The sequence below is a fragment of the Pyrus communis genome, chromosome 2 (genome assembly GCF_041283825.1).
Source record: "Pyrus communis isolate YQ-2024b chromosome 2, ASM4128382v1, whole genome shotgun sequence".
NCBI classification, from domain to species: domain Eukaryota; kingdom Viridiplantae; phylum Streptophyta; class Magnoliopsida; order Rosales; family Rosaceae; genus Pyrus; species Pyrus communis.
The window spans coordinates 22,757,579-22,781,069 of record NC_142566.1 but is presented as its reverse complement, the minus strand read 5'-3'; the positions used below and the strand labels follow the sequence as shown (position 1 = coordinate 22,781,069).

Genomic DNA, 23,491 nt, shown 5'->3' with positions numbered 1-23,491 from the left:
TCAACAAGATTAGATTCAAAACACACAAAAATTTTGACTAAAATACCTTTCTTAGTTTTCAGATCTTTGAGTTTCTCACAATCCCTTTTCATGTGACCAGTTCGTTTGCAAAAATAGCACCTTATGTTGTCCATTATTTCCTTATAATTCTCAGGTCCTTTGGAGGAGGATGCAATCATGACAGCACTATTATTGGAGGTCAGTTTAGGAGCCTTACCAGAATGGAAAAATGGTTTCTTCCTTTTGTCAGCATGCACAAAGTTTACTGCAGCATGATTGACATTGCGCCTAAGCCTGCATTCTTCTTGAGCAGCAATTGAAATCAGTTCATCCATGGACCATTTCTCTTTCTGAGTACTGTAAGTAACCTTCAACTGATCATAACACGAAGGCAGAGAAGTCAGTGCCATGTGGACCACAAAAGCCTCATCAACTGGAACGTCCAAGTCCTTCAGTTTTGCTGCAGTATTCACCAACTTCAGAATATGATCTCTAACACCCTTTCCTTCATCAAACTTCAGAGATGTAAGTGTTGTCATCAATTCTCCCATTTCAGCCTTCTCAGATTCCTTGAATTTTGCTCCAATGGCATCAAGAAAATCTCTCGCCTTATCACATCCAGTAACACCACCTCTAACAGTATCGCTCATGGTTCTTTTCATAACCATTAGTGACATCCTGTTAGCCTTCTCCCATTTCTCATGCTTGTGCCTTTCTTCAGCAGTTGAGGCACCTGTCAGCGCAGCAGGTTCATCCTCACGAAGTGCAAGATCGAGATCCATTAGTCCCAGCAAGATCTCTATATCTTGCTTCCATTTCTTGAAATTGCCACCACTTAATGGTTCGACAGATGAGAGACTGAGAGCAGACAAATTCGCTGGAGCAGTCATAGAAATGTTAGTTACAAATAAGAGTATGCAGTTACTGCTGCAAGTTTACATCGCACTTTTGAGTGAAAATCATAAACTGCCTTCCATATTGCATATATTGGCCATAATATTCCACAATCGCAATGATACATCAAGTCTTTGGACTAGACAATTGCAAACTTTTACAGGGAATGATTCATACAATTTATTAACCTTCATGCAATTTATATATATTTCCCTTTTGAGAAATATATGAACATGCTATGAATCTTTTAAGACCCCTTCATAGCCACGAAACACAATAACAATATTCACTTTGATGAATATCAGAAGTACATCAAGTACTGCACTACTCGAGAGATATATAAAATACATTTCAAATATATCATTATACATTTATCATAATAATAAAGCAGTAAAACGAATCTGGGACTTGTTATTTGGCTCTGATACCCAATGTTAGAAACTGATATAAATATAAACTTTGATGTATAACAAGTATCCCAGATTACATAACCATTACAGTTTATATATGATACCTGGAGCAGTCATCCTTTCTTTGTTGAAATGCAATTCTTCTACTTGTTTAAGACCTTATGTTCCAAAGGTGATAGAACCCTTAATCTCAGAACGATTCTTCACAAGCAGGGAATTGGATTATTTATATACACAGATTTCATCTGATTTCCATCTATCGTGGAAATCAGTTACTGCAGTTGTTAATGTTAACCCAAGTCAATCTGCTGTTTCATCCACTCTATGTCATGATGATCCACATGCAGTGCATTGTGCTTTACAGACTGGAATATGGTTCCCACGCATAAGCATGTATGATTATGCATAGTGGACAGCAAGGCCACTGCATGTGTTTACTGACAGATGACTCATAAACAGCAAGGATGCAACTTCCAGCCACTTTAAGGAATTAGTTTTACACGCTTACAACTCTTTACTCAGTGGCAACATAGACTTTATATACTTATAATGTTAGTCAAGTCCAATTAGGTATCTAACACTTGTATCTTTGTTATTATTCATAACTAGATTCATATATATATATATATATAAATATATACACGAAAAGTTTCGATTGGGTCCATCATTTAGATCATTGACTACATAAAGATTAGAATGTCATCAAGGGAGCTTCCAAATATACTTATCACCGTAAATCGTGTTCGTTCATCATACATCGTGCAGTCAGTTTTTATCAAGTACTGTTTATATTTAATTTTAAATAAAATTATTTAAAATGATTTCTGACCGCACAATATACAATGAACGGATATGATTCACGAATCCCCAAAATCCTCACAAAAAGGATCTGACGAGGATCCTGATTCCCTACAACATAGGATGACAAGTACAATTAACTTATGGCGGAGGGAAAAAATTAAAATTGGAAATTAAAGTCTATGATGTAGGTAGATAAACACCCTTAAAATGCTTGCACATGTAATTGTATTTGATAATCTATATCACATTTTAGGAGGCTAGGAGCATAACTTATGATTTCATGGAGAAGAGTGCTTTCAACAATTTTAAATGCAATTTCAAATCAGCTTTGAAGATTCGAATTCAGATTTGATCCTACAATTCCATGCACCATAATGTACTTTTAAAATTTTGTATGGAATGATAAGTGCTAAAATTAGATGACGTAAGTACGTAACAAGCATAATAGTAAAAAAAATGGAGAAAACATATATATCATCAACAAAGATATATTCAAACTTCCCACACATGAATCGAACTTAATTTCATAATTATCATTAGAGATTACTTAAACACTTCATTAATATAGGAATCTCATACTTCTACCGGCCTTAACCCTAATTCCTGCCATTAATCACCAAAATGCGCTGTCTTACTAGTACTACAATCCATGATATACTATATATAAGTAATTTTCTAAGCCTCAGCAGCACCACCAGCGTCACCACCATCCACGTTGTCATCAGGAACACCATGATCATCCTCCACCGCGGGCATGTTCAGGTCAAATCCACCGCCGCCTTCATTGTCCTCCTCCACATCGACGGCTTCGTTGAGATCGAATCCACGTATAACATTAGCAGCAGCATTACTTGCTTCCTCTACGTACACAACATAAACAATGTTGATATAATTATATACCAATATCATCATCTATGATACAAGCAAATTAAACAAAAAATGAAAAGTTAATTTCGTTGCGACTTAATTGTTAGATTAAGGGCAAACTAATTAATTACCTTGTTGGTGTCCTGGGGGTGGGAAGGCGCCCCTATAGCCACGCTCTGGGTGGCTACGCAGATGCCCAAACAATGCTTTCCACGAACTGAAATCCGACCGTTTGCACACGGGGCAAGTCGGAGTCACTCCTTCCGGGGCATTGACTTCGGCTTTGCGCTTGCCTGGCTGGCCACCGGCGGCCGTGCTCCCCGCTACCGCAAGTCCAACTCCTAAAGATATTTCAACGCTGACGGGAGCGAAACTACTCCCACCAATTTGAGTGATGTTTCCCGCTGGAGAAGGAGGGGCCGAGGACGACCCTCTCCCTACAAAAGAGGGCGATCCTCTCCCGCTAGGAGGAGATTTTTCGCCAGAGGGTGATCCCCTGCTGGGACTCCTCCGGCCACCAGAGCGTGCGCCCCTTCTTGGGGTGGATGTCCCCCTACCAGGAGAGGGTGACGCACGACCAGGAAGTCCTCTGTTGGGTGTAGAAGGAGTCAGAGAGGGCCCTCCGGTAGCAGACCCTCCTCCCACATTGAATTGACCAGAGGTAGGAGGAGTACGAACAGGAGGAGACCCAGAGGACCCTCTGACAACGAATCCACCGAACCCTCCTGATCCCATATTGACTTGACCAGTGCTAGGAGGGGCAGGAGTCGGCGCAGGAGGACTTGGTGGTTCAGTAGGAGCAGCCCCAGTAACGTTGGAGCTAATGTTCTCGTTACGTGGTTGCTGTCCCTCGGCGGAGGAGCCCTGGTTGGTGGCGGTGGTGGTGTCCTTGGGGTTAGTCATACTGATATTTGTCACCTGAGAGAGAGAAAGAAACACTGTGTCCGAACGGCAAAGTGTTCATCATGTCCAGCGGATGCAGTTTATATAATTAGGGTTCTCGGAAATTCCAGATTGGCACTGTTCTGTACAAAAAGATGCGTCTCAATCTTCGAAGGGCACTCACTGCAACCTGCAATGCATGCGACTCTTCGTCTCTGAAAAATGGTAACTTCTGGGAATCATATGCAGCGCGCCATTTGCACCAAGGGTCGTGTTTTTTGAACATCGGACGTTGATGTTCGTGTGTAAACCCATCGGACGGTGCTCGGTGGTTTTCATGCATGAAGGTACCGCCACATTGCATATCACGATTGGGTGGCTTTCCAAGGAGCAGGGAACTGTACCGGTTGGTGCGAGAGGGAACGAAGCTTGAGTAAACGAAATGACGATTTTGACCTTGAGGTCCGAGTCCTCCGACGAACCCAAATATATTCATTGACATTAGGGCAGATATGGTACGACATGCAAGAGAAAACATGAAAATTTAATCATGAAACGGCTTCCATATTTGTTCATATGTGAGCCAAAATCTAAGCTGGATTATTTTTTTCTAACAATCTAGGATACATTGCACCTCTAATTCAAATTCGGGAGATTGGTGAGAGCATGTAATTTTTTATTTAAAGAAAATATAGTTCTAATTTATGGGAACATAGATTTAAATTTGAGTGCAAAGCGACGGTCACTCTATCGTTATCAAGACCTAACTCGTATTTGTAAATGAGTAACAAGCGCCTCATTTCGAAAATCTCATTGGTGGACACATATATTATCCAAATAAAAAAAAAAAACTTTGGAAATAATGAGGTGGCTAAATTCAAGTACAATGTACGATTAATCTACTGCATGCAATTTCTTATAGAAAATCTACTACAACTCATGTTTGGTTGAATTGGATTAGGTCGTTAACAATTCGATTAGCTTAACTAATTAGGATTAAGTAAACATAGGAAGTTGTTGAATTAATTCCATGTATTTCTTAGAGAGAAGAGCAATATTATTTACACTCAATTAATATAATTGGATTTCACATACAAATAGCATGGCCTACCAGAACAAAATGGTAAGATGGTAATTCAGCCTTACCTTTATCCACTTAAAATTTATAAAAAAAGATGGTAGTTCTCTAGCAAGGTACTTTGATCCAAGTCCAAATATTTGAGCTGTTATTAATTTTTCGTTAATTATTTGAAAATATGACTAAACTTATTTGTTAACTGAATTTGAAATTTTTGTGATTAAGAGTTAAATTTAATATCAATGTCAAATTTATTTTAATTAATCTTAATAGTGAATCCTTTTATTTCACCAACATTTTACCCAATAAAAATTTTATTTTAACAAATTTATTTTTAATAAATACAACCATTTAAAGCTCTATATTAATAAGAAAATAATATTTGACAATTCGATTGAAGAAATACAAAATTTAATATAAGACTTCAAATTGCCACACATGTGCATCATTTGTAATTTGTTTGTTGGAATTTGACATTTCCTTTGGGTAAGAAAGGGGGGAAACACAGGGAAATTTAACCAGTTACGTCTACAAGTACTTGAAAAGGGTATGGAATATCTCCCAAAGTACACAACTTTGCCAAACCATTCATGTGATGAATTTCTCTTTTCACCAGTATGTACACTCGGGACAGCCAGCCCTCCGAGGAAGGAGACCATAATCCGATGACCATAGATTTGCGCCGCCACTAACATAGGGCTCGTGTAGTCAGAATATCAGCGAATTCACACCCGAAATGGGCACTCAATTACATCTCAGGTCTAACATGACTAATCTTGGCAGCCACCACACGGATAGAACCAGATAAATGGAAACATTGAAAACATAACCTATCTGCCCAAATTCCCCAAAAGCTGCACGACTGCTGCGTGGACATTTCCTGCGGTGGCCATCTGAGCCCGTATGTTCTCTTGTCGGTCAAAGAAAGTTGGGAAAGCTGCGCAGCATAGAGTTCTTCCGGAGGCACTGAAATACACGGGATAGAATTAGTACAAAACACACAAAACAAATCCTTCTATATAAGAAATGAAAGGTAAGTAGGAACCATCAGGCCGATTGGGAACAGCCAAGCTGCCAGTGCTAAGCCCGCCAAACATGTTCATCAGTGTGTCTAACCCCATGTTATTGAATAATCATGTTTCAACGAATGCATTAACATGCGACCAATTACCACAATGAATATCCTTAAAACAGAATACGCGAGTGTACTCTTTTAGATTAGGTTGTTACCATAACCTGTTTCTGGAATCTCACTTCCAGCATGTTTTTCATTCATTGAAAATCAGAAACGATAACCCATTCTGTCCCAAGTTTTCACCAAACCCATTGTGCCCATAGTTCGAAATAAAGACAAATAAAATGGATATCGACTTGGATACCTGTTCCTGCACCAGTCTGACCTGGCTCCCTGCAAGTAAACATGGATTTAGTACAACTCGGTGAGAAAAAACCAGAAATGACAGCTAATCAACACAAGCAATGCAAAAACGAAAGCCTAACCAATGAACATGCACAGTTAGTTGTCTCTTATTTCCAATAGGAGTTGATTCAATGACCCTGCGCCAATATTTCTAAACTATTGACTGCATATGTTATTGTTCAAGCAATGAAACAATGACCATTTCCCAACTTGTTTAACAACGAAATCCAAGCCAGGACACACCAAACGTCAGTAGCAATCCAACACTTAGTAAGGAAGAAATTAAATAGTCTAAATCAACTGGGCAAGAACTCTTGACGTACAGTTTCAATCTTCGATCGAGTTGCATAACTGATCCATAGTGGTCTATATGGAATCCTCAGGCAGCTAAGGGAGATATATCAATTCAGGCTATATCTATCAGATGTATCAAATAAAAAATTATGTCACTTCTTACTGGGTTGACTGTAGCTGTTGCCGACCAAGTTGCGACAGAAGTGATTGCTGCAAAGTCAAGAGCATCTGCATGATAGAAAAGTAAAAACAAAGGCAATACAGAAGCAAAAATTAAATAGGTACCACTAATCATTAAGACATCCAACGCACCTCATTACCCATGCAAACATTAAGGACATTGCCTCCCAAATTAAAATCATTCAGAACCACAACGACAAGAATTACTATTGATTCATATTGACAAGATTTGACTGAATAGGGCAGCTTGGACAAACAAAAACTTCAAAATTCAAAACATTAGGCACCCTGAATAAATATACCTGCATTGTCTCAGGAGAATCCAAGTGATGAAGAAATTCCGGGTTTTGCATCATTTCTCTTAAAGAAGAATTGGTATCGAGCATGCTGCGTAACTTTGTGCCATTGACTGAGAGCGGAAATACCGCATCTCTATCCGGACAACATAGAATGACAAAAAAATCGATTATGCCATAAGATTGTGCACTATGTCCCAACAGCATAAGGGACTCAAAGCAAACAAAGTTTAAGCGTGCTGCTCGAAAGCGAAAACGTTGCACAATAGAAGCAAGTGAGCAAGCGCTTACTGCCTGCAGAGGACCATGGGTTGGGAAGTGGGTTAGTATTTGGAGCAGGTGAACCAGTTGCTGAATCAGAACTAACTGTCGACTGGTTAGTGGACTGAGCTCTGGTTTGGTTGCCAACTTGGGCCCTCAAAAGAGCTGCAAATGGGTTTGAACCCTCACTTCCAGCATCCCCAACCATTGTCGTTGCATCCATTAACGGCTCTTGTATGTTCTCATACATGCGTCTGAGCATGTTAAATCCCTCTGGAGTGGCTTCGATGTTGCTCATGGCTCTGTCAGTGTTGCGCATCATCTCACGCATAAGCTCGGGGTTTCTTGCTGCTTCAAGTGTCTGACGAAGAGTGCTAGGATCATTAAGTACGTGTGCTAGCTCGGGATTTCGATCCATAATTTCACGCATTTGAGGGTTGTTCATAATCAAGTTCCGCATTATGTCCGGAGTGCTGATAATATTTTGAATGGCAGGCATGTTCATTATGTCTCTGATCACATTAGGGTTCTGACTCATTTGTTCAAAGTCAGGAAACCCATCTCCGAATAGACCACCAGTGCCACCCATCCCATTTCCATTAAGTCCAAGTCCAAGGAATGGCGAGCTCCAAACCCAGACCCTCCCAATGTCCCACCGCCTTCACTAGATCCAATACCCCTTGCTTGGATAGAATTAGCAGCTCCACCATTGGTTGCAACCCCTGTGTCTTCTGAGGCAGGTGTTGCAAAACCACGAACCATATGAAGAGTGCGATATGCCTCCAAACCTATTTGAATCAAACAAATAATTCACATTTGCTCCAATATAAGTCTTATTTTTCCACCCATATTTTAATGAAAATGTTAATGACATATTTATCTTTGTAGAAAAAGACTTTTAAATCCCTGCCCATTTCTCTCCACCACCGTCTTTCTTCCCCGTTCTTCTCTCTTCCATTTCATCTCTCTCCATCCGAGAGAAAGATCCAATTTTTCCGGCAGCGGAAGAAGTTCAAGAATCTGCCGATAGCTAGCATTTCTCATTGTTCGTTTCTATGATTTCTAGGGCTCCAATTCCAAATATGTTAATCAATTTGTAGTGTTTTCCAATAAATTTTTAACTTTTCGACATTTTAATGCAATTTTGAATTGCATCTTTAATTTGATAGCTTCCAGCTCATTTGAATCAAATCTCAGCTTTAGGATTTTTTTACTATTTCTGATTTTTTTACTTTCACTTTTTGGATTTAATTCTTCGATTCGAACAAAATTAGTTGAATTGAGGAAGCAGTACTATTAGAGATTTGCAATCTTGATTTTGGTGTAAAATTAGTTAAGGGGAAGGGACTGGTGGTGGAAACAGAACATTGGAGGTGTGCCGGTATAAAGGTTATTTTAGGAATAATAGTGGGTGGGAAAATAAGATTTAAATTTTAAAATTTTTATGGTGGTGGAATCGTAAGGTGGGTGAACAAAATAAGATGATGAGATGGGTTTAACAACACTCATTCTATTAACACCCCACAACCCCACACCTTAATTTTTTCACTTAAATTTCCTCCTTTACCCCTATTTAATTTAAGTTAGTAGACAAAGAGAAAACCCCAGCCACCTAACTACTCCTTGTCGGCATCAACACCTCATGCAAATAGAGGCAAAAAAGCCCAACCAGTCGTAATTTCTCATCACGATAGCACAACTCTCTCTCTCTCTCTCTCTCTCTCTCTCTCTCTCTCTATTGCATTTGCATCTGATACTCTAGAAGAAATGTCTTGCTTTTTTTTTTTTTTTTTTTTTTGTATGTTCTTTTGAGAGTGAGAGACAAAGAGGAGCCACGACGAGGTGGCCTGTGCGTGACGACGACTTCGACGATGAAGGTGATAAAGGTAAAGGAGTATCCAGGTTGGTGAGTCGAAGTGTTGGATTGTAACCAAAGAAATGGGAGTTTCCGGCTGATGTTTATGGAGGCAATCAGATATACTTGGTTGTCAAATTGGGACTGCCGAGTGTGCTTTTTGTTTTTTGGAGTGGGGATGTGGGGTAGCTTAAGAAGAATGAGGGACAAAGTTGGAATTTTCGATAAAGTTTTTTGATGTGGGAGTGTTTTCATAAAATTGTGAGGTGTGTATAAAATAACCCAATAAATAAATATAAAATAAATTACATATAAAAATAAATTATTTCCTATGATAGCAAACGATTGCAACATCAACTCGTGGATTTCGATATTGTAATTTTAGTTCTACTTTTGATTTCTCTAGGCTATCCCAAGAAGATGAAGCTCTAAATGTCATCCCAATTTTTATTTGAGTGAATACAAAGCTGAATATCTTATTCTCAATTGTTTATAAACATAAATTATCATCGTCGTTGTATGTAAAAATTGAATCTCGAATTCGATTTACTAAAACCTACACAAGAATCATAGACGCACCAAGTCCATCTCTCGGTTAGATGGAGCCAACAAAAACCAAATTAATGACCGTGGCAAAATGAACGACCATGACATATCTAATGTTTTGATTTTATTTTTTAACAAAAATTGTCATAATACAAATAGTTAAATATTTATTAATAAAAAATTCAATCACTTATATTATGAACCTTGTATACCAAACCGTGTTCTGGTACAACTAAAAAAAATTCTACGTGTGCGACCTTTTAATGTGACATGTAGGCTTTAAGGGGAAAAAAAAAAACAAAACAGAGCCAAGTAAGCATTTTTATATCTATAAAACTCAAAGTGGGACCCGCTCAAAACAACAGTAGAAGATGGGGCGGTGACTGCACACGCTCACAGCTAGGCGGTCTTATCACTAGGGGTTATAAGAGAAGCCAAAGAAAATTGCCCGAAAAAATTGCTGCTGCTGCTGCTGCTGCAACGCACAAAAAAAGGTGCCAGAAAGCGCGCCATGATATTCATCTTCCATGGCGATGATATCTCCGCGAGGCTCCAACAAGTTCTTGCTATCTCGCCTCGGAGTCCTAATCACGCAACAGGTCCCTCTCTCTCTAACCTTTTACTTTCTTTGAGGCATTTCGTCGAACATTTGGTGACTGGGGTTTCCTCAATGCGCAGAGACTCGTCCACGCATTGTCTGAGGGAGGATTGCAAGCTCAAGTTCACCCTAAAACCGTCCCGGACTCGGTACCGGACCAAGGTATGTGCATTAAAGTCTGTACATTTGTGTAATTTGAAAGGAAAGGTTGATTTTTGTTATAGCTATTAGCCATTGGCGTTGTGTGTAATATGCACTTTTGTTGATTTATGAATTGGGTAGGTTTCATTGATATGTATAAGTGGAAAAAGATCGACGCGAGGGCCCTCGGGATAAAGCCCTCCATGATTTCGCATCCCTCTTGGATTGTGTTGAAACTTCTTCAGGCTGAAGGTAACATCTTGTTCCATTTTCTCTCTCATTGTTGATGTACGTATGTTGTTGTTGTTGTTGTTGTGATTGTGTAGAGCTAAGCATTTATATGCCTCACCGAAGTCCAGTAACCATAGGAATTATTCAGTTAAGGGGGTTATTTTGACTGGCTGAATTGGATGGTTTGCTTATCTTTTAATGTATGCAGGGTTTGAGGCCTACTTAGTGGGTGGATGTGTTAGAGACTTAATCCTCAAAAGGATACCTAAAGACTTCGATGTGATCACTACAGCTAATCTTAAAGAGGTTCGTAACGCTTTGTTTTAAAGTTTTCTTCTCAACTCCTGTAGATTGTGATAAATTGCTAGGCGGGGAAATTCAGACTTCTTTGGTTGTTTAACACTATTACAGATCAAGAAGAAATTTCATCATGCAGATGTTGTTGGGCAACGGTTTCCTATATGCAGGGTGCATGTTAAAGGCACTGTCATTGAGGTTGGTTGGTGAACCTTTTAATTATAGTATCTTCTTGCGTGACTATTTTTATTGTTTGAGATATCATTTTCTTGTGCAAATAGTATGCAGCTGTTTCAACTTGCCCTTAGTATCCTATCTTGATGTTCTTTTGTTCTTCCTTTGACTCCTGTAACAGGTATCGAGTTTTGAAACAGTGGCAAGAGATGCAGGTAAAAAGAAAGAGAAAGAGAGAGATAATTTATCTTTTAGGCCGCCTGGCTGTGATAAGAAAGATTTCATCCGTTGGAAAAACAGCATGCATCGGGACTTCACTATTAACAGGTACCCTTATCTACCATTTTTCACTATACCATGTGCTATGCTAGCATTATAAATACTCTCTCTATTCATTTGACCTGTGTAAATTCAATTTCATTTAACAACACAATTTGTGAAATTGTGCGAGCAGTTTATTCTTTGATCCTTTTATGAATAAGATCTATGATTATGCCAATGGAATGGCGGACTTGAGGCACTTAAAGGTAACTCCCAATTTCCCTTTGTTTATGGAAATCTTCACCTTCCTATAAAATAGTTTTTTTTTTTTTTTTTCTCAACATGTCATCTGAAGTTTATTAAGATGAATTATTTTTTGGGTGGCATGGACTTAGCTACGGACACTAGCCCCTGCTAAGTTGTCATTTGAAGAGGATTGTGGTAGGTGTTCCCATCTTTTATGCAAACTTTTGATACCATTTGAATGCAACAGCTAAGTGAGTGTATCAGATTAACATTACTTGTTAATATTCAAACTCTCTGATACAGCAAGAATCTTGAGGGGTTTAAGAATTGCTGCTCGTCTGAGCTTGTCAATTTCAAAAGAAACTGAAACTGCAATGCATAAGCTTTCTTCATCCATTTTGAGTTTGAGTAAGGTACCTTCTGAAAGAACTTTATTTGCATAAGATTGCATGCTGGCTCGGTTATTTTCCAATTGTCTTTGGGAGGGATAATGTCCGATACCACTTGTTCAAACTGACATTCTTTGTCCATTCAGTTCAGAAAAATGATGGAGATGGACTATATGCTTTCTTATGGAGCTGCTGAGGCGTCACTATGTTTGCTGTGGAGATTTGATCTGATCAGAATTCTGTTTCCCTTTCATGTACGTGCTCGTTTCATATTATAAAATAATCCTTTATTGTAATGAAAAATATATTACAAATAATTTTTTCATTACAAATAAATCCATAGTCATTAGGTGTATATCTGACACAAACTGATACCATTGCAGGCCGCATACTTTGACCAACAGAGTGAAAACTTGAAAGGCGCTCAGAGTTCCTCAATGTTGATGGTAAAACACTACAAAAAGTTTCTTCAATTTTAATATTTAACCGAAAGAGATTTCTTAAATCCGTAATCCTGGAGAGATTGTGCAAGAAAAAAAAGGATTTATATAAAGCAATGCATTGAAAACTACAGAAGGATCTTTTTGCATCCCAAATCAAGTGTGGTTTGATTCAGTATCTTTGCAAGAGCTCGAAGAGGAATCATTTACAGAGATACTTCTAAGTTGGATTCTTCAATATTATGATCTAGAAGGGTCTCAATTTTCTTTTCTCAAATCAAAAATCAAAAAATTATTTTTTAATATGTTAAACTGTTAATAATGTTAGAACTTTTGTCACGTCTCTCAATTAGAATTTATGGAACAAGAGCTATTGAGAGTTTTCTAATTTTTCTTCCACAACAGTTTTGTGTCTGCTTTTGGTATTTGTTTTTGTATTACTCAAAATGTAGGTATCTAGTCTTCGACTCTTTTTCATTTGATGTGGAGCCAAGTTAATTTATGCCCAACGCAGCAATTTAGTTAGATTTTGATTTTTCTTTCTTTTTCAACAGAAACTATTCTCGAATATGGATAAAGTGGTTAGCTGTGATAGGCCTGGTCACTGCTCTTTATGGTGAGATAAATGTTTATTGTTTCTGTTAGATTATAATATCCAACACATCATGGCATTTCATTTTATTTATTTTTATAAACTTGGTTCTGAGCACTAGTTTAAATTTTTTTAACCAGTTTATATGACAATTAGCCTATGCTAGCTGTGCCCCGTGCCTTATGTCTAGTCACATTGGGAATTCAGTCTTTTATAAATAGTTGGGTTTCAGCTTTCTATATGTAATGCAGATGTCACTGCTGATTAATTGTCTTTACTACAGGGTCGGACTGTTGGCATTTCACCTGGCACTAGTCAATAACCCACAAGATGCTCTTGTAGTATTGACTTTTGCTTCTGTTCTGTATCATGAAGAATGGGAAGAAGGGGTAAAATTTTCCAGAGACAATGCTGCATCGATAGTTAACTATGTACCTGAGATCTCAGGCTCATGTGGATTTAAATCAGAGGAACAACTTGCAAAACAAGTTTCCAAGTTAGCTTCTTTTATGCTAGATCATATTGCCGCTTTAACTGCAACAAAAGATCCTGATGAATCAATGTCCAGATATCTTGTTTTGCCATTCTCTGAGTTGGTAAGTACGTCTAATTTGATATTCAATTCCTGAGCTGGAATTTGATGTGTCTCTCATATCACTTATCTGCATTTTTCTCATCCCATAAGTAAACGCTGTTATGGAATTTGGTATTTATATTCAACCGCATTGCACAATTTTTATATGAATTTTTGTTCCCTTTTATTGTTTTACCATATCGTGCCTTGATTTTGTATCACAGGAGTATGTCACAAATCCTTGGATTATAGACTAAGTGTTACATTTGACAGTTTTACCATATCATGCCTACTATGTGCTGTTACTGTCAAATCCCATTTAGCAGTTAATTTTAAAATATTTGTTTTTGTGCTTGTATAAAGTTGTTCTTTGGTTGGAGTACTTATATATTGTTTCACATGTGCCTAATTCGTTTAAAACAAATGTGATTCGTTCAGGCATTTTTACCCAAGAATATGGCTAAACATGTTGCCGCAATTGTTGAAGTCCTGACCAATGACATCGAATATTACAATCAAGGAAGGAAGAATTTTGAGATTGATTACTACTCACTTGGGAAAGGTCACATGCGCGAGATTAGGTTTGTTTTAGGAAAAGTTATTCTAGAAACCATGGACAGTGGGATTTTGAGAGCGAAGGAAGCCGTTCAGGGGAAGGAGGACAACTACCACCTGCAGCAGGATATCATTGACAAAAATTTCACTAAGGGTAGAAAACGTGCAATTGATGCCCCTGAAATAAAACAAGAGTTGTCCAAGAAACATAGGGTGAAAGTAGTTTTTGATCCAGATATTGCTACCGATAATCAAGAGGTTGTTGAAACAACTCAATCACCACAGAAGGAGTTGATTTCAGTTCTGGGAAATATGTTAGAGAAGAAAAAACATCAGTTACCAGAAGAGGTGACTGAGAAAAAGCAAGAGCTTTCTGAGAATGATAAGTTCCAGACAAAGGAGAAGAAGAATACTAAGAAGTGTAATTCAAGTCAGGAGGAGACTATTAAGCTGGAAAATATGTTAGAGCAGAGAGGGTATCCTGTAAAACGGAAAGTGATCTGTGAGAAGATTACGGACCTTAGACAAGAAACAGACGAGGAGAGAGGCAGTCCACCTCCCCTCTCTTGTATTTTCAGCAGGGGTGTTGAGGAGATTCAGAAACGCAAACAAGTAGGAGAAAAGCCAATATCCAGTCTCCGTCGACTATCTAGTCTCTTCAAGTGAAACTATTGTCGTAAACTAACAAAAATGACATGTATGTTTATTGTGCCTTCCCCTCCCTCCCTCCCTCTCTCTCACTCACAGTTTTCATGAATAATTCTTCCTTTTCTTTCTGCATTGCAGGTGTATCCATAAAAAGTCCTAGGAGCTGGAGGAAAAGTCCTCAGATATACGCCCAGGTTTTGCACATTGTAACATTTTGCTTCCCCCTCCTCATTTCCCTTTCATTTATCGGTTTTAACAATTTTGGTTAGCCTTAGGCATTACGAAATCATGTTGGTTAAGGAGCAGTGTGAAATAGTTTGTGCTACAAAATTTGTATTTATTTAATGATTCGTTCGAGGTTCGAGGATCGTCTTTTGGATGCGTATGGGTGACCATTAACAACGTTGGAAAGCTTTAGGTATCGCCAATATTTTTTCTACACAGCCCTGTTTAATTTTAGTTCGATTGCATGAATCAAAGGAGGATCAATCGACCAAAAAAAATGTGTTTGCAGGAGGTGGTGTGTAAAACTCAATTTGCTTTTGAAGTATAACTTCAAATGGCTGGATCTCCTGTTAGCAAATTGAGTAACATTTGAGGTATCGAAATAAATGTTCAACTTTGGATTCTGACTTGTGTAGTTATTTTGTAGTAGACATAGAAAAAATAAGTTTTGGATCGGAATTAAGAGGCCGGGTGTTTTATCGGTTCAACCCATTAAGTACTCGTTAAATCACAAGTTGATTCAAGTTTACGTGCTGTTAATGTTTAATAATTTAGTATGAAGTTTTATTTATTTGATTATGTATTAAAGTAATATATTGTCCTTAACAGGTATAACGGATTGGATTGGATAATCCGTTAATTTAACAGTTCAACTTAGGGTTTGAAGTTTAAAACTTGTCATTATAACAGGTTTGACATGACATGATCCATTACGATAACAAGTTTGACACGGGAACAACACGAACACAACAAACATGACCTATTTGCTACGTCTACTTCGCAGTGATTGAACTACTTCACGTTGTGCTCCTCAAATTAATTCTTTTTTATTTACAAAATCTATACTAAACTAATTTAAATTACATGAATTTGTTTTTATACGACGACATGTTTACATTAAGGTTTAACAGAATAAATTGGAATCTAGTTCATCATTTACCAAATTCAAACTAAAATCTATCACTTGTAAACGAAGAAAATTTTGAACTTAATTGCACAAATAAAAAAGACAATATTCCATTTCTACTGTTCAAATTTGGCAAAATTTATGTTACTGCGCATGTAGGCCCACTGGTACATACGGGGCCACATGGAATAATAAAAAAAACCAGTACGCTCTCACTCTTGTTTCACGATTAATTGTTTGGTTAATATTTGTTTTAACGCTTTCGCTATTATGTTATCTTGTTACCTATTTCCTCTATTTTGTCTTGGATTTTATATTAATGGAAAGTATTTAATGTGCCACCAAAATGTTCACATCATAATTTCTTATAGTTCATTCATTCATTCATTTGAGCAAGACACATAAAACTAACGTCATTGCTGACACACTCTTTAATACAGTTAGGTTTCATCTCAGCTACAATAGTCTGCCAAATCATTATAATGTTAATTTTTGCAATGATCTCGTGTGTCAACAATTATGTCAGTTATTTGTTCAAACTTCCTTAAATGTAATTTTGTTTGCCAAATCGTTATAATGTTAATTTTCCAAATTAATCTAGCAAAAATTACCGTTAATGCTTTTATAAGCAATTCCCGCAGTCTCACGAGTTATTCATGCTCCTACAAACCTTCCCACGATTCTTCTCACTCTCCCCCGTTTTTCCACGAGAGTACATTGAGAACCTTTTAATAAAAGAAACTCAACATTAGCTACTTAGCATCGTAAATTAGAAACTTTCGCCCAGTAGACATTTAAGCAACGTTAAATATTGTAATTTGGAAATAAATACAAAATTATAATTTAAACAATAAAATATTTGGTCCACCCAACAAATAAGAAGCCACACATAAATTTGATTAGATGCTAAAATATCCAAAATTTATTAATCTTCTAATTCTAAATATAACCAATCGAATTAGGTAACCATTATCCTAATTTGATTTAATAGTACCCAAAAAAAAAAAGAAGGATCCGGTGGGCAGGAGCGCATAGGATTTTTAGTCCAACCCCCAATCATTGGATAATTGATTAAAAAAAAAAGTGAAAAGAATTTGATTAATTTGAAATCCCACAGGCCAACACCACATGCGAAGGTGACCGTTGTTAGGACAGAGGGGTATTACATAGAAAGTCATCTGAATCCGCATGATCTAACGGTCACTTTTCACTAGCCGTTGTATTTGAAAAAAGCAGAAGGGTAATTTTTGGGGTCCTCTCTCTCTCTCTCTCTCTCTCTCTCTCTCTCAGGGGACAAATACCCACTGATTTGTCACTTTATTATGTAGCTCAGCTCTGTCTTTATTTCTACTACTACTCACTGTATTTTACAGAGATTTCAGTCCCTCTCCCTCTCCCTCTCTCTCTCTCTCTCTGTCTCTCTCTCTCTAGATGCTCTCTTGGGGAGAAGAAATTTAGGGTGACTGAGAATTCTTAGCCTCTTTGCTCACTTGGGTGTGATTTGGATTGATTGATTTTGGTTGTTCCTTCAGGAAATCATAAGCTTAAAATGGTTATTTCTGATGAGAACCGTTCTAATCTGATCAGACCCACAAATATGCAAGGTGAATGAAGTCACTGCAATGGGGTTGATTTTTTAAATTCTGGGCATCTGGATTTTGAGATTTTGATGATGAAAATTTCAAAAGATTCCGACTCTTTTTGCTTTTCGAACGAAATGTAGGAGGACTAGAGGTGGGTACCGGCAAGCTTGGACAGCGGCAGATTAGGCAGACCAGGAGGGCTTTAGGAGTCATTAATCAAAGCTTGTTAGGAGCTCCAGCATACCCTTGTGTTGTTAACAAGAGACCCTTTACACAGTAATTTTCAAACACTTTTTCGCCCTTCGAATTTTTCATCTTTCACGGGCATGGTTTCTTGAATTTTATTTATTTATTTAGTTTTTTTTTTTTTGGTTATTCTCAGAAAACATGAAGTTTATGAGAAGAAGCAGGCAGATCCAGCGCACAGACCAATCACCAGGTTTGAATTTTACCCTTCTACTGTTTTTTCATTTTTTATTTCAATTGTTGGGTATGAAATTCAAAATTTTGATCTTTAGATCTTAAACCAACGTGAAAGTCAAATTTTTAATACGTATTTAACCAAAATTTGATGTTGATTTGCGCTTTTTACAGGAAATTTGCTGCACAAATTAGCACTCAGCCATCTTGTTTCGAGGTACCGCTATCCGCATCCAGATTGATTTTTAATTTTTCTTATCTGTTTTTCCTTATTTGATTGATGGGGTTGGTGTGATGGATATCATCAGGAAGTCAAGATCCCCAAGGTGCCAAACAAAGCAGATGAAACCACCAACTCAGCAGGTTTTGGAGATTGCATTAGTATATTCGTAGACGATGAATTCAAGTCCCCTGAAGGCCAAGCAGAAGCAATGACGGAGGACGCAGAGCCCATGTTCTTAGAGCAAGAAGAATCAACGCCGGAAGAAGCAAATGATACGGTATATCTTTCTGAAAAACATGTCGAGTTTTTGGATTGTGTTTTGTTGGAAAAACCCAATTTTCTGATTTCACATAAAAATTTGATCTTTTAGAAAGAGGTTGAAATGGAGGACATTGTGGAAGAGCCTCTTGTGGATATTGACGGTGGCGATTTGAAGAATCCGCTTGCAGTTGTAGACTATGTAGAGGATCTCTATGCTTACTATAGGAGAATGGAGGTGAAAATTGCTCACTGTTTTATTACTGAACAATTAGATATAGCAAATTCATTGTCAAATGATCATAGATATGAAATTCTTCAAATGTCTTGAGATATATGACCTGATTGATTCGCGCGAAAGCGCGCTGAAGAAGTTCTTTGCGTGCTGCGAAGAACTTGCTACGTGCCTGTACTGATTTAGTAAATTACCTGTCACATTTAAGAGTCGCATATCTCAATTCTCGAATGACAAGTAAATCTGTTGGGGATCTCTTTCCATGGCCATTACAGAACACCAATATCTGCAAATGGAAAGCATTTATGTCAGGTCTTAAATTTTCGTCTTACAAATTGTCTGGCATTTGCATTTTAATCGACATCTAAACATTTTCTGTAAAATGTTTGTACATTTTTGTCACAGAGGAATTTGATTTGCTTCCCATTTAGCAAAAACCATTAATGAAGTTTTCCTTTTTCGACGAAAAACAAAAGTGGGAAAACATCCATTTCAACCAAAGTGTGACTAACTTAACCAACATTCATATTTGCAGGGTTTCAGCTGTGTCCCACCTAACTATTTGGAGCAACAATGTGACATCAATGAGAAGATGAGGGCTATACTAATTGACTGGCTTATTGAGGTATACTCTTCTTTCATAAATCGATCAATTTTCCGAAAATGGCAAATGGTTTCTCTCGATTAATCATCAGTGCAGTTTGTTTCAATCAACCTCTTTTACGAATTACAAATGACTAATCTGTTTATCCGAATCAACAGGTGCACGACAAGTTTGAGCTACTGAAGGAGACATTGTTTCTTACTGTGAACCTTATAGACAGATTTTTATCCCAGCATACGGTTGTAAGAAAGAAACTTCAGTTGGTTGGTCTGGTTGCCATGCTTTTAGCATGCAAATATGAGGAAGTTTCTGTTCCTATCGTCGGGGATTTGATTCTTATATCGGATAAAGCTTACACAAGGAATGATGTCCTGGAAATGGTAATTCATTGTTCTTTCTCGGGCGAGGGCGATTATGCTTAACTGTTTTGCACACTTTGGAAATAAAGTTACTTGTTGAAGTTGTAGTAGTTCTAATTGTCCTTCCCTTTCTGCTGCAGGAGAACATGATGCTCAACACATTGCAGTTTAACATGTCAGTTCCAACGCCGTATGTTTTCATGAATAGATTCCTCAAGGCTGCTCAATCCGACAAGAAGGTCAGTAGTGATTCATTGAAGATCAAAACATTTTTCTCACACCAACGAGATTCTGATTCCTTTTTCTTTAATGTCCGCAAAACAGATCGAACTCCTATCGTTCTTCTTAATCGAGCTCTCTCTCGTGGAGTACCAAATGCTGAAGTTTCCACCATCTTTGTTAGCTGCTGCTGCAGTCTACACTGCTCAATGCACTCTTCTCGGGTTCAAGCAATGGAGCAGCACCTGCGAGTGGCACACAAACTACTCGGAAGAACAGCTCTTGTGAGTACTTTTACTTATTAGTTTCTCCCATCTATAAAACAATAACTAAATCTTAATTAGTCGAAGAATTTACTAACAACTCACTAATTTGATGGTAACAGAGAATGCTCAAGTTTGATGGTGGGATTCCACCAGAAGGCGTCAACGGGGAGGCTGACAGGGGTGCACAGGAAGTACTGTACATCCAAGTTTGGCTACATTGCAAATTCAGAACCAGCAAAGTGTCTGGTGCAGAATCAACAACTATAGCAGGCCCATATACTAACAAACATTACATATGATGACTTTGTTAATTGGGGTTTAATTGGGTAATTTGGGAAGAAGAAGAAGATTAATGCACTTAATAATTCAGCAACTGTGGTTGCACACCTAGGAAAGTTGGGTTACCCTAGATTTCTAGGATTTGCAGCAGCCTCAAGTTGTTTGCTTGAGAAAGCAGATTAGTGTGTTCTAATTGAACATGCTCCATTTTTCATTTCAAATTTTTACCTTGAACTTCAAATAAATTGATGACACAAATGGATTCCATTTTCTCAATTGTTGTTGCTCATAGTTTATGTTTGAACTTTTTTCGATAGTTGTTGATGACATAATATAGAGAGCAGTTACTGCCGCTTTTGAAAATCATTATGACCTTCGTGTCTGTAAAAATGTATAATAACTATTTTGGACTGCTAGTTAGTAGTTGCATTTCCGTTTTTATATAATATCAAAATACCAATTTGTCCTTGTAAAGGGTTAAAATATCCAAACATTTCTACATGACGCACTAACCTACCTTGACCTATGAGCCGCCCCAACTTATACTATTCAGAATTTGAGTACCACGTCGCTTCACTTAAACGACGTGATTCTGCTCATTCCAAGTTTTCCAACATTTTCTTCACCAACCACAATTTTGTTTCTCCTTCACCAACCACAATGATTTGGCAGTATCGCTTCTCTGTTTCGAATATTCAATTTTACAGACTTCCCCTAATAGTTAAATTATATAAATGCTTACTTTTATTTTACTTTAATCCCTTAACTCTCGTATTAATTTCTTCCGTCTTTTAATTTAAAAACTTGTACTATTGATCATTTTCACTACTTCCGTCTATTTGTTCCATTTAATTGGTAAGAGATTGAATTATCGGTGAACAACTAACAAACGAAGGCATTAATAAGGTGGGATAAATTTTCTAATGTACTCTTAAATTTAACGAAAAAACAAACCCACGACATTAGTAAAAAAGACCAACGGCACAACGTATTGTTAAATTTGAAAGGACCTAGAACGAAGCCCTGTATAAATACCCCCAGCAAGGTTAAGATCTTTGCCACCACCACCCCCTGTCTCTCTAGCTTGGTCTGAAGCAGTAACACCGACACCATGGCAATGGCAACCACACCTCACTCGCTCCTCCTCCACCCAAACACCAATTTCCTCAGAAACTCCAAAACGACCTTCGCCACCATCCCCATGACCTCCACCCGCCTCACCACCACCACCCCCCTAAACCCCGCCAAACCCATATCCGTCAAATGCGCAGCCACCACCACCCACATCCAAGATCGCTCGCCGGGCCTGTCCGAATCCCAAGATCGGGTCTTCAACTTCGCCGCCGGACCCGCCATTCTCCCCGAACACGTTCTCCGCAAGGCTCAATCGGAGCTCTACATCTGGCGCGGATCTGGGATGAGCGTCATGGAAATGAGCCACCGAGGCAAAGAGTTCCTCTCCATAATCCAGAAGGCCGAGTCTGACCTCCGGACGCTCCTCAACATCCCGGACGAATACTCCGTCCTCTTCCTCCAAGGCGGCGCCACTACCCAGTTCGCCGCCATCCCTCTCAACCTCTGCAAACCCGACGACGAAGTCGATTACTTGGTAACCGGGTCGTGGGGCGACAAGGCGTTCAAGGAGGCGCAGAAGTATTCGAAGCCGAAAGTGATCTGGTCTGGGAAATCCGAAAAGTACACAAAGATTCCAGCTTTTGAGGAATTGGAGCAGAGCGAGAACGCCAAGTATTTGCATATATGCGCCAACGAAACAATCCACGGCGTCGAGTTCAAAACGTACCCGAATCCGAAAAATGGCCTTTTGATCGCCGACATGTCCTCCAATTTCTGCTCCAAGCCGGTGGATGTTTCCAAATTCGGGATTATCTACGCTGGGGCGCAGAAGAATGTGGGTCCATCTGGGGTCACCATTGCGATCATCAGGAAGGATCTGATCGGAAATGCTCAGCCGGTGACGCCGGTGATGCTGGACTACAAGATTCACGACGAGAACAAGTCGTTGTACAACACGCCGCCGTGCTACGGCATTTACATGTGCGGATTGGTGTTCGAGGATTTGCTGGAGCAGGGCGGGTTGGTGGAGATTGAGAAGAAGAACAAGAGGAAGGCCGACATTCTGTACAATGCCATCGATGAGAGCAAGGGGTTTTACCGGTGCCCGGTGGAGAAGTCGGTGAGGTCGCTGATGAACGTGCCTTTTACGCTGGAGAAGGCGGAGTTGGAGGCGGAGTTTGTGAAGGAGGCGGCGAAGGAGAAGATGGTGCAGCTGAAAGGGCATAGGTCGGTGGGAGGGATGAGAGCTTCGATTTACAATGCAATGCCATTGGCTGGGGTGGAGAAGTTGGTTGCTTTCATGAAGGAGTTCCAGGCAAAGCATGCTTAAAACATCGATTTTGTTTTGAAACATTAATTTCTACTAGATTTGTTTTTGTTTTTCCCAAGTGTTTGTTGTCTGATGTTTATGAAATTATTGTCGTCTGGGACCAAGTCAATGTGCTACAAGTTTTAGGGATTTAGACCAATTTCTCATGTTTAATTTTTGTTGTCATAAGCTGAGAGTAATGAATAATACAATTCTTCAGTGAGTAAAGTTTGTCAATTGTTTTTACTTTTCGAGCGGTGCTTTAAATTAATCTAATATTAAGAACTAGGCAACTCGGACCACTCAAACTGAATTCGACAGTCTCTATTAACTCATTTCGTCAGTCCACCTAACACAAACTATCAGTTCCGATATCTCTTTCATACAAACAAAGAGTCCGGATTTTTGATCCTCCGGAGTCTGGACAGTGAGATCTGAAGGAGATCCAAATTCCGAGTTTAAAAGTAGAAAAACCACGCTGCCCCAGGCAAGGTAAGTTGTTTGCTTGTCGAGTTATGCCTGCTCTTCAATAGTGTTCGGTGGTCTTTCCCTTTGTAACCATTCTTTGGTTTTTTCTTGTTCTCACGTAGCTTTTAATCT

The 23,491-nt window shown here is 38.6% G+C and overlaps 3 protein-coding genes and 1 pseudogene across 3 annotated transcripts; 3 read left to right on the top strand and 1 right to left on the bottom strand.

Annotated features, from left to right (window-relative positions):
* Positions 1 to 5,762: 5,762 nt before the first annotated feature.
* Positions 5,763 to 8,427, bottom strand: LOC137747763 (ubiquitin domain-containing protein DSK2b-like; annotated as a pseudogene).
* A 1,708-nt stretch (positions 8,428 to 10,135) lies between these two features.
* LOC137748229 (uncharacterized) lies at positions 10,136 to 15,292 on the top strand. Its single transcript, XM_068488344.2, has 15 exons — positions 10,136 to 10,383; positions 10,463 to 10,544; positions 10,665 to 10,775; positions 10,963 to 11,060; positions 11,166 to 11,249; positions 11,407 to 11,552; positions 11,680 to 11,752; positions 11,882 to 11,927; positions 12,036 to 12,145; positions 12,268 to 12,375; positions 12,505 to 12,567; positions 13,116 to 13,177; positions 13,437 to 13,749; positions 14,166 to 14,979; positions 15,069 to 15,292. Exons 1-14 carry the CDS (start codon positions 10,312 to 10,314, stop codon positions 14,946 to 14,948), a joined length of 2,151 nt encoding a protein of 716 aa, XP_068344445.2. The 5' UTR covers positions 10,136 to 10,311; the 3' UTR covers positions 14,949 to 14,979; positions 15,069 to 15,292.
* Positions 15,293 to 17,257: 1,965 nt separating this feature from the next.
* Positions 17,258 to 20,784, top strand: LOC137748514 (G2/mitotic-specific cyclin-2). Its single transcript, XM_068488674.2, has 11 exons — positions 17,258 to 17,666; positions 17,786 to 17,921; positions 18,028 to 18,084; positions 18,240 to 18,282; positions 18,374 to 18,565; positions 18,659 to 18,784; positions 19,317 to 19,406; positions 19,544 to 19,765; positions 19,885 to 19,983; positions 20,069 to 20,247; positions 20,349 to 20,784. The coding sequence occupies exons 1-11, from the start codon at positions 17,612 to 17,614 to the stop codon at positions 20,494 to 20,496; spliced, it is 1,347 nt and encodes a 448-aa protein (XP_068344775.2). The 5' UTR covers positions 17,258 to 17,611; the 3' UTR covers positions 20,497 to 20,784.
* Positions 20,785 to 21,414: 630 nt separating this feature from the next.
* LOC137747122 (phosphoserine aminotransferase 1, chloroplastic) lies at positions 21,415 to 23,119 on the top strand. The gene has a single exon (XM_068487136.2). It carries the CDS (start codon positions 21,620 to 21,622, stop codon positions 22,910 to 22,912), a length of 1,293 nt encoding a protein of 430 aa, XP_068343237.2. The 5' UTR covers positions 21,415 to 21,619; the 3' UTR covers positions 22,913 to 23,119.
* The last annotated feature ends 372 nt before the right edge of the window (positions 23,120 to 23,491 follow it).